The 10,997-nt window shown below is 45.9% G+C and overlaps 1 protein-coding gene across 4 annotated transcripts in view; it reads left to right on the top strand.

The window, feature by feature from the left end:
- Window positions 1–1,674: 1,674 nt before the first annotated feature.
- PRR14L (proline rich 14 like) overlaps window positions 1,675–10,997 on the top strand; it is a 28,695-nt gene continuing 19,372 nt past the window's right edge. The window contains exons 1-2 of one of the 4 annotated variants that reach the window (XM_079762710.1): window positions 1,675–1,722; window positions 9,531–10,050. In XM_079762710.1, coding sequence (XP_079618836.1) covers window positions 9,580–10,050 — 471 coding nt within the window. In that variant the 5' untranslated portion in view covers window positions 1,675–1,722; window positions 9,531–9,579. Of the gene's footprint in view, window positions 1,723–1,763; window positions 1,915–9,530; window positions 10,051–10,997 lie in introns of those variants that run through there. The other 3 variants (XM_079762711.1, XM_079762709.1, XM_079762712.1) reach the window with 3 other exon arrangements.

Raw genomic sequence — 10,997 nt, 5'->3', positions numbered from 1 at the left:
CTAGGTAGGGGCATGAGCCCAAGCTGAACTGCTTTGGCTCACTAAGAAGTCAGAGAAAAGGGCACCTTGGAGACGGGTTCAGGGGGTTCACCCTGGATGCAAGTCTCATGGGGTCCCTTAGAGTTTAGATTCCTGCCTGCAGGGCAAGAAGTGGGGGCAGGGAAAGGCATGGGCATGCTCCTGGGATGGAGAGAGCACGCTGGAACCTTCATTTTGAGGGTTTTTAAAGGCGGCAACTTTAGGGAAAGTCTTAGGGAAGGATCTCAATAGAATATCCATCCGTTTTATGTTGATGTGCTAAGATGAGATTTATTCCCCTAACTTCATCTATCCTTCCATGTAGCTGGCAAATGGCACTAATTGGATTTCTGCTACCTATCTTCCGAGTAGGATGATTTAAGCTATTTTTAAAATATATATTTTATTGATTTTTTTTTAACAGAGAGGAAGGGAGAGGGATAGAGTTAGAAACATTGATGAGAGAGAAACATCGATCAGCTGCCTCCTGCACACCCCCTACTGGGGATGTGCCGCAACCAAGGTACATGCCCTTGACCGGAATCGAACCCGGGACCTTTCAGTCTGCAGGCCGACGCTCTATCCACTGAGCCAAACCGGTTAGGGCTGATTTAAGCTATTTACCCTCTGTTTGGGGAAATTAAACCATTTACTCTTTTTTTTTAAAATATGTGTTTATTGATTTTAGAGAGAGAGAGAGAAAAAAGAGATAGAAACATCGATGAGAGAGAATCATCTATCAGCTGCCTCCTGCATGCCCCCTATTGGCATCAAGCATGCAACCTGGGCATGTGCCCGGACCAGGAATCAACTGGGGAGCTCCTGGTTCATGGGTTGATTGATGCTCAACCACTGAGCCACACCAGCCAGGCACACCATTTACTCTTAAGTGTCCTTGGTTACAGAAGATACGATTTTGTGATTTACGAGATGGCTGTAAACTGCTTGGCCATTTAACTGTTCCCCTATTCCACTTGTCCTGGCTTACTAGCCTGTCACAGCATTTGGATTTGGATTTATCTCCAGCCCCAACTAAAGCTGGGAAAACTATTATCTCCCCCGTGTTGGCTGGCTCAAAGATATCTTGGTCAGAAAAGGGGAAAATAAAGTCTCCCCCAAACCTTGAAACCGTCCTTCAAATATCTATTGAGCGGACACCATTAGGTACCCAGCAAAGAATGATGAACAGAATACACAAGGGAGGGAAGGGACAAATGATAGTGAATAGAGAGATGAAAAGGGGCCATTTCAGCTGGTGTTAAACCTATGAATAAATTAAAACAAGCCTTGCAGATAGGAGGCAGAGAGGTGCTATTTAGATTTAGCGACCAACATAATTAGAAGGAGGAGGGGAGTGTCATGACCTAAAACACTGATTCCAGTTATAAAGAGCTCTAGGACTGCCATAGTGGAAGGCAGGAAGTCCCTAGCATTGCAGCGCCAGGCCAGCGAAATGGTGGACTGGACCAGGGTATTTTCAGTCGAGACAGACACTGGAGCCTGGGGGGGGGCTCAGCAGAAGTAGCGTAAAACGGCGCGTTCCGCTTTAAGAGCGCAGGCCGCAGGGGCGGGGCCTAAAGCGACGGGGGTCAGCCGAGGGCGGGAGGCCGACGCTGGAAGGGCCGCCCTTCGGCGTGCGCGCGCACCGCGCGGGGGCGGGACTTGGGCGAGCCCGCATGGCTGTCTCCGGCCCCGGATGAGGAAGTACGAGGAGGGGCGGGGGGGGGGGGCGGTCGGGAAAGGAGGGCGAGGATCATAGAGACGAAGAGGTGGCGGCGGCCGGAGCGCCCTGGGCTCTCGGCACTCCGCAGGCTCAGGTAGACTTGGCGGCGGCGGGGCTGCGGCTGCCGAGGCCCGGCCGGCGGGGCGAGTGCGGGCCGCGGAGCAGGCCTCAGGGTAAGAGGCGGGGGCGGGAAGGCTTCGGGCGCAGCCGCCCCGCCCCACTCCACCCGGAGAGGACCTTCCGCCGTGAGGTGCAGGTGGAGGGGGAGCCCGGCCCCCCGCTCTCTCGGGGTACCGAAGGGAACCGGAGCTGCGCTGCGGGGCGGCGGAACGCCCCGGGGAGAGGGAGGAGACCAGGCCCCCGCGTCGCGAGGGGGAAACGGCCTCCCCGAGTCATGGCTCCGACGGGGGAGAGACACTCTTCTTCAACCTCGCTGCGGCCGGAGACCCCCAACTTCCTGCAGGGAGAGGACGCCCCGGGTCATAGGCGGACGCTCTCCCCCGGCTCCAGTGCGTCTATCAGCGGAGCAAGCCCCGCTCCCGGGGTGCGGGAGGGCGATTCTGAATTTATTTTAAGGAGGGTATTTAAAAGATACCCCCTCCCCCCAAAAAAATAGACCTTCTCCCCCACTCCTCCGATTTGGTCAGCGCCAGCCCCTCAAGTGAAGAGCGAGGCTCAACTTGCCTGAAAGTGACAGAGGGCATCTCCCTTCCCTGTGGCAGATAGACTTGTCTTCACGCCTTTATTTCTCACCTTTACCCTGCCATAGAGGGAGGAGAACCCAGAATGTATGGTGTTCGAAGCCAGCCTTTCCCCCCCTCCCCCGATCATCCGATCATGCCCACGGAGGCTCGGCGCCTCGCTTCTCTCCCCCCCTCCCCCACGGCTCCTGGTGTGCACGGAGCTGCTTCCATTTGCACAGTTGGCGTCTGGAGTGAGAGAGTTGCAAGCCCCTGTCTGCCCCCTCCCATCCTTGTGACCTTGACCCATGGCTTCGCCTTTCTCACCCAGCCCACCTCGGGTTTGGGTCGACTTGTCCCAAGGGCTCCAGGAGACCGTGTGTGAGTGCTGCGTACGTAGTTGTAACCTTTTGGGTCCATTGTTGCTATTAACTGTTACTTAACTTGCTTTTAAAAAGGAAGCTAATCTCCTCTACAGAGAAACGGATTTTTCCTCTCATCACCCCCAACCCATCCCTCCCCAGCCCCACCCCCCCCCCGACCCCCCATCGCAAATGTTCAACCCACTCTTTCTCACGTGAAAGGAGGCTTTACGCCCCTGGGGTGGCGAGAGAGGCGCTTCTAATCCTTTTAGATCCTGCTCTACTCCCCCCCCAGTGAACAGAGAGGGCCTCCGTTAGAATGATCTGGAAAATAGACTTTGTTTTTGGAAGCAAGTCTGTCCTCCGGGAGGCAGGGAGACCTGGTCCAGAGGCCAGCCTTTTCTTTGTTCCCAGAAGCTATCCCTCCCTCCCTGGTTGGAGATGTCCTCTCCCACTCCCTGTACTTGCTCTAGTGAGAAAAAGCTTCCTTCTAGCTATGTGCCCTCCCCCCCCCCCCAAAAAAAAAGAGAGAGAGAGAGAAGGAGAGTCCAACTTGTTTCTCTTGCTCTTCCAAGGAAAATAAATACCTTTGAGAGCAGGACCCTTTTCTGCTGTCTATTTAGAGCAGCACCGACGGGTGGTGGCTTCTTTTCTCTTCCCCTGAAAAAAGAAATCCCAGTCTTTTATGCAGAGAGTCTGTCCTTTGGAGATCAGCAGCGTTTTCGCTCCTTCCCTCCCCGTGCGGGGCCGGGGGCTCTTTTTCTGCATGCTAATCAAGGGAGGAGAAGGGGAGCAGTGTTGGATGCTTTTGAGAGTTCCTGCCCACTCCGTGTGGGAGAGCTGGGCCCTGTTCGGCGTGTGGGCTTCCCTGCCCCACTCCCAGCGTGTCTGGAGATCTGGTCAAAAGATTCTTCTTTCTCTGACCCCTTAAGAAGAGGCCGCTTCTCCGAATTCCCTGGTGGGAGGGGTTGGCTGCAGTGTCTGATCTCGGGCAGAGAAAGCCCGTTTCTCAGGGTGCAAGGAGGCTGGGGAACTTGTGAGGGCCCCGTGTTACTCACTGTTCTTTCCCTTCAGCGCAGCCCCTTCACATCTGGAAATAAAGAGAGGGGAGACCTTCAGACGTGGGGGTATTGGGGCACATGGTTTTCTGTTCTGCTGTTTTTGTGAGATTCCATCTCTCCCACCCCCACCCCCACCCCCATTTCTTTTCTTAGTGCTACAAACTTGGTACTCCCCGAACTTTTGTTTTGGGGACTGTCTGAACGACTGAAGTGAAAATTGCCCCTTGGTCAGGTCTTTAGTGCCGTAGAATGTATTGGGATTGAGAGGCAACGCTGTCTTTCCCTGGTTGCCTTCCCCCCCACCCCCCCCACGAGCTGTTGTTATTTGGTGGGACAGAAATTAACCCTGCCCGGTTGCCCGGAGACACCTTAGAGGCTTTCATCCTTTTTGCATGGAAAGCGCTCTTAAATCACCTCTGTGTGCTCTTGAGCAGTGCCGCGGGGATTCGTCTGAGCTCTGTACCACCATTGTTGATGCCTTGGGTGTGCTTTGCTGAAGCAGTGAAATAGAACGGTTTTATTTAGAGTTATGGGGTTGGTATGGGTGGCAGGCCCTTTGAGATTGTTCTGTTTAGTTTGTTAATTTTACATGTGAAAGACCAGCCTAAGGAAGTTAGGGACTCACTCCAAGCCTAGCTGCTAGCAAGTGCATGACAGGATAGGGACCCTGGTCGCCCCCCAGGAAAACCGGCATCTAGACCGCGCATTTGTTCTCAATTCAAAAGGATTTCTTCTTTTATTGGAAGAATTCTACTGCATACTCCCTATAAATATCAGTCATTTTTTTTCCCTTTAGGAAAAGATCGATTCTTTAAACAATCTAAATCTTATTTATGTTATGGTAAAGATGAAGCCAATAGCAGCTGGTAAGAGTTGTTCCTGATTCTCTAGGTTATTTTTTGCTTATACCTCAAATTAGATAATTATCTGGTATCCTTACCTAGTAGGTTGGTAAACCCTGAATCCCTATCTACATTCTTTCCTCTTACTTGAAGTTTATTGAACATTTAATATAAAAACTTTTATGGTTGAAGTAGAGAGCTGACATTTGGGGTGATACTAATAAATTAAAGGCATAATACAGTTACAGTTATTTATTGCTACATATTTGGGTCTTGAGAAATAATGTTTAAAAAAATTCAACATATGTAATACATACTCATTGTAAAAAAGGGCGAAAGTACAACATATAATGAAGTCATTCATGATTCCATCACCCATCACTGTTTCCATCGTCCATCATTCCAACGCCCGTCATTCCATCACTCTTGGGCTTATATTCTTTCAAACATTTCCTATATGCATATATATTTCCCCTAAATAAAGGAGTCCTGATGTTTATGTAGTTTGATAAAATATTTCAAGCAACTTTCTGTGTAGAACTATATTTCTTTACCATTTTTAATTGCTCCATTGTATTCAGAGATTTCATTTTTAAAAACGTGAATGGTAAAATTTGGGGTCTTTTCCTACAGTCTTGCGGCATTACCAATAACTTAATCGATGGCAAAATTTGAGAGAAGAGTTTAGTGATGCAAGCTGGGGTCTTTTTCTACAATCTTGCGGCATTACCAATAACTTAATAGATGGCAAAATTTGAGAGAAGAGTTTAGTGAGCTGAGAATAATTTTGTACTGCTACTCTAGGCTTGCATCTAAATATTACTCCATCTCTGAGGGTTCCAGCCAAGGCACTCAGCTGTTCTTGGTGACTCGGTTGCGAATACTGCTGAGAAAGGGGAGGACCAGAATTGGGCGAGGAGAGAAAGGAGGGATTGTCTTTTGCTTCCACAGCCATGCGCCTCATTGTTTTACAGACTGAAAATTCTAAGAATTTTGTCTCTACCAAATAAGAGCATCAAGAAATGATGATGTGGTGTTTGGTTTTTGTAAATTGGAAATTATCTTTTGGCGACCAGAGCATTTAAAATTGAGTTTTGGCCAATGCGAGCTTACAGTGTATATGGAGCCATAAGAAAGGGAAAGATACCCTTTTCTCTGAGGAATATTTTGAGCCATTTTATGTGATAATCAGTATTGCCTCTCTGTGATAAAGATGTTTTTTTGCATAAGTTTGTGTTCAGAACAAAATCTTGAATTAGGACCATGGGGGTTGAAAGGAGTGGCATTTGTTAGAGACGCCGCTGGCTTTGAGTCCATGAAGGCACGTGGAAGGTCTGATAAAGTTCAAGTCTGAGCTCTAGGATAACGGGGATGTCGTTACTGAGATGCTGGGTTATTAAAAAAAAAAACAACAACAACTAAGAGCACCCAGTGGATGAAATCACAGGAATATGAATAAAACATCCACCAGTTTAGGAAACCAAGAGAAAGGCAGAAAGGTCCAGAATGAGAGCACCTGTCTTCTGTCCTTCCTCAGCCCCCAGCTGCGGTCCAGATAGCGCAGGGGGGAGGATGGGATCTTCTGTGCCAGGAGGAAAGATTGTCCGCACAGGAGTATTCCCAGTGGGCGCTTCTTCCCGTGGAAGCAGAGCACGGACGTCTGTATGAGTGACATCAGTGGGCTCCCCAGATCATCAAGGTGGGAGTAGAGACAGGGACCAAGGAAACGCAGCTGTAAAGATTTACATGGTGTGCTGGGCGTCCCTGCTGCTCAGAAACCTGGTTATGGTCAGTGAAGAGAGGGTGAGACAGTTCAATAGCCAGCACTGGCGTTTACGGGTGTGTAGTATGTTTATTTGGGGGGAAGCTGGACGTTAGGAAGTGGGGAGGAGAAATTGCTGGCTTTCTAAACATCCCTTCTTCCCATGTGCATTTGGGCCAAAGGGATGTGCCATCAGTACCTCCAATAAATCCTTGTAACGAACTCTGAGTTGCCAAATATTTCTCATCTTTCCTTGTTTAGGGTTAGGGAAAGCATGCAGTATCTTACTTGGTTAATCAGTTTCTATGTTGGTCAGGTCACAGTGGATTTTGTGGAAACTGCACACATTATTGGTAGACTAAAATGGAAAACTTACTGATCAGGAAACCCTGGTTGTGAGTGTACACGTGTGTGTGTGTGTGTGTGTGTGTGTGTGTGTGTGTGTGTGTTGACTACTTTAATGATATAATATTATGACCTACATAGATATAAATATTATTTCAGCAAATAAGCTGTGTTTCCATTACCCAATGCAAAAAATTAAACATTCCCATTTCAAATGAAGTCCCCTGGGTATCCCCCTCCTTCCTCTCAGATAACCATGTACTAGGTGTACCAGTTAATAATGCGGACTTTTCTCAATAGGTGGAGTTGATATATATGTGATTTGATATGTATGCTATTTTGTTGTATTGACAGCAAGCTTCAAAACTTCAAATGTCAAATTTGCTGAAGGTGTTAACATCATAGATATTTTTACGCTTAAAAATGTCAAATTTCGTGCCAAAAAAAGAGCATTTGCGGAAAGTTATAATTCATTACTTTATTTTGAAGAAAAGTGCTGCTGAAAGCTTTGGGAAGCTTATGGTGAACATGCTCCATCTCAAGATACTTGTGAACGCTGGTTTAAACGCTTTAAAAGTGATGATTTCGATGTGAAAGACAAAGAACGTCCAGGTCAACCAAAAAAGTTTGAAGACCAACAATTACAAACATTATTGGATGAAGATGCGTGTCAAACTCAAAAACAACTTGCAGAAAGATTAAACGTTGCTCAGCAAACAATTTCTGATCATTTACAAGCAATAGGAAGGATTTTAAAGGAAGGAAAATGGGTGCCACATCAACTGAATGAAAGACAAATGGAAAACCGAAAAGTCATCAGTAAAACGTTGCTTCAACAGCACGAAAGAAAGTCTTTTTTTAATCAAATTGTGACTGGCGATGAAAAGTGGATTTATTTTGAGAATCCCAAACACACAAAATCATGTGTTGATCCAGATCAACCATCAACATCGACTGCAAGGCCAAATCGCTTCAGAAAGAAGACAATGTTCTGCGTTTGGTGGGATCAGGAAGGTGTGGTGTATTATGAACTTCTAAAACCAGGTGAAACCGTTAATACTGATCGCTACCAACAACAAATAATCAATTTGAACCATGTTTTGATCGTGAAAGGACCAGAATGTTCCAGAAGACAGGGCAAAGTAATTTTGCTTCATGATGACGCACCATCACACACTTCAAAACCAGGTAAAGACACGTTAAAAGATCTTGCCTGGGAAGTATTAACCCACCCGCCGTGTTCACCAGACCTTGCTCCTTCAGATGACCACGTGTTCCGATCAATGGCACACGCACTGTCTGAGCAGCACTTCAAAACGTACGAAGAAGTGGAAAATTTGGTCTCTGAATGATCTGCCTCAAAACAAGAAAAGTTCTATTGGGACGGTATCCACAAATGACCTGAAAGATGGGGGAAATGTGTAGCTAGCGATGGGCATTACTTTGAATAAAGCACTTTTGATGTTTCTCTTGAAATTCTCATGTTTTCTTTGATTACAAAATCCGCATTATTAACCGGTACACCTAGTAATATTGTAGGCAGGTCATTTTTAACCTCTTCAGGTGTGATTTAAAAATCAATGGGATGCCGAAACCGGTTTGGCTCGGTGGATAGAGCGTCGGTCTGCGGACTGAAAGGTCCCAGGTTCGATTCCGGTCAAGGGCATGTACATTGGTTGCGGGCACATCCCCGGTAGGGGGTGTGCAAGAGGCAGCTGGTCGATGTTTCTAGCTCTCTATCCCTCTCCCTTCCTCTCTGTAAAAAATCAATAAAATATATTTAAAAAAAATAAAAATCAATGGGAAGATGATAGCTGCCCTACTTAGCTCACAGAATTATTGTGAGAATCAAGTGAGTGGTGACTGTGAAGGCGCTTAGAAAATCTCAAGATGCTGAATGAAAGTCAGGAAGGAGTCTGCAAAAGACCTGGTTTAGTGTCTCGTGCCAGCCTGGGTAGGTACAGCTCAAGTGTTTGGTAAGCAGTGAAGGAACAGAATTCCATTTTCTCTATATCTTCTTTCAGAAAGTACAAGGTGTCCCAAAAAATGTATATACACTTAACAGCTGATAGCTCAATTGATGTTTCTTTTTTTTTCTCATATTTAACCCATTGGGATTAATAATTATTCAAAGTGTGTGTACATTTTTTGGGACACCCTGTATCTTAATAAAGAAAAACCAGTGAGTGATTCATATTCTTCAGAGTCCTTCAGTATATATTCAGAAAATGTTTACTGAGTACCTACTCTATGTCAAGTATGTATTCCAAGCAGTGGGGATATAGCAGTGAACAAAATGAGCAAAGTTCATGCCTTTAAAACAAAGTACAAAACTTTTGATCCTTTTTTTAAAATATATATTTTTTTATTGATTTCAGAGAGGGAGGGAGAGGGAGAGGGAGATCGAAACATCAGTGATAAGAGAGAATCATTGATTGGCTGCCTCCTGCACGCCCACAACAAGGCATGTTCCTTGACCAGGAATTAAACCAGGACTGCCTGGTTCATAAGGTCGATGCTCAACCACTGAGACACACAAGCCAGGCCTGTTTTGATCTTTTAATTTATATCATTTGTTTTCCACAAATTCTGTCTATTAAGGACAATTTTTTATGCCAGATAATGCTGGCATTTGAGTTAGAATTTATTGTCCTTATTTTTGCCAGTTTGAGCTGAGACAGCTTTCTTCAACCCTGCAAAGTTTTAAACTTCTATCCCTTCCTTTGATTTGTGTCAGGGTGAAACGTTTGATGTAAGACTTGACTCCATAATCTGCATCTGCCCTAATGCTGTCATCCGGAATAGAGACTCAGCCAGTTCCACTTGAGTCCTCCATGTCTGCCGTGGTACAGGAATTATACTCGGAACTCCCAGTAAGCGTCTCCAAAGAGCTTCATGCTGACCCCGAGCCAAGTGTGATTCCAGATGTAAAACCTGGAGCCTCAAGCTCTCTTATAAGTCAGAGTAGGGCAGTGCCCTTGGAGCTGCAGAGGACTCATGCGGAAAGTTGTGAAGAAACCTCTGAGACCTTGGATCATGGGGGAGAGCCTGGGCGGTGTGGGCTGGTGGACTCCACAACAGGAGGTTCTGTGGCTTCTGGAATCTTGGATAGGGAAGAGAAAACCAAGAGCATGGAGCTAAAGGTCTTCAGAGATCGAGGGGACCAGGTGGAACTTATAAGAGACCCCTGTAAGGGAGCAAAGGAAGACCCATGTCAACATTCCACAGCCTCTGACGAAAAGATCAGCCCAAGTCAGGTAAGAAATGAGATCTTGATTCAGATGAGTTGAATATGAATGACAGTTTTCCAGAGTCATATTTCACAGGCTAAAGTATAGGTGCTGACAGGTAGCTTATGATTTATTCTTGAAACATTTCCAAAATGTTGATTTTGGTGTTAACTTTTTTGGATGATCTTTTAAGATGTTAGACCCTTGAAGAGAGGAAGTGCTTATTTAATGAAAAAGTGTCACTTCTCTGAAGCAGCTATTGTATATGAAATACTGAGTCTCTTTGTGATAGTCATACAGTATTTCTGCATCTGATGTTAAGAAATTATGTGTACTTGTCCCTTAACCTTTGCACTCGGATGTCGAGTGTGACTCGACACAGTTAGCATCGGTAGCAGCTCGAGAAAAAAGCAAGCGAGTGCAAAGGGTTAAGTTAGGGTAGTATCCTGATTAGGGATAGCATTGTGGAGTAAGATGTCACGGAGACATCTTTGGAGGAGGCTGTTGCCTCCCACATGTGCCCTAGGTACACGCCCTTGACTGGAATTGAACCTGGAACCATTCAGTCCACAGACTGACGCTCTATCCACTGAGCCAAACCATCCAGGGACTCTATTCCTTTTTAAAACCATCTCTTTTTTCTCTTCCAACTCCACCATAGGTAAATACAGTGGAACCTCAGTTCTCAAACTTAATTTGTTCCAGAAGCCTGTTTGAGAAGCAATTTGTTCAAAAACTGAATCATTTTTTCCCATTAGAAATGACATAAATAATTGAATTAATCCGTTCCAGACCCCCAAATGATTCCCTGTTTTAACCTTTCACAATTTCCTGTGATTGTTGTCTTGTGAGCACTTTCACCCATTCATAGCATCAGCACTCTTGATAACCTCTTTATGTTTTAAAATTGTGCTAATCATTGACTTCGCCATGCCATACTCAGTAGCCAGATCAGACATGTTTTATCATACTTT

The sequence above is a fragment of the Cnephaeus nilssonii genome (assembly GCF_951640355.1).
Source record: "Cnephaeus nilssonii genome assembly, chromosome: 22".
Lineage (NCBI taxonomy): Eukaryota > Metazoa > Chordata > Mammalia > Chiroptera > Vespertilionidae > Cnephaeus > Cnephaeus nilssonii.
Note: the sequence above shows the minus strand (reverse complement) of the source record. Positions and strands in the feature narration are given on the sequence as shown.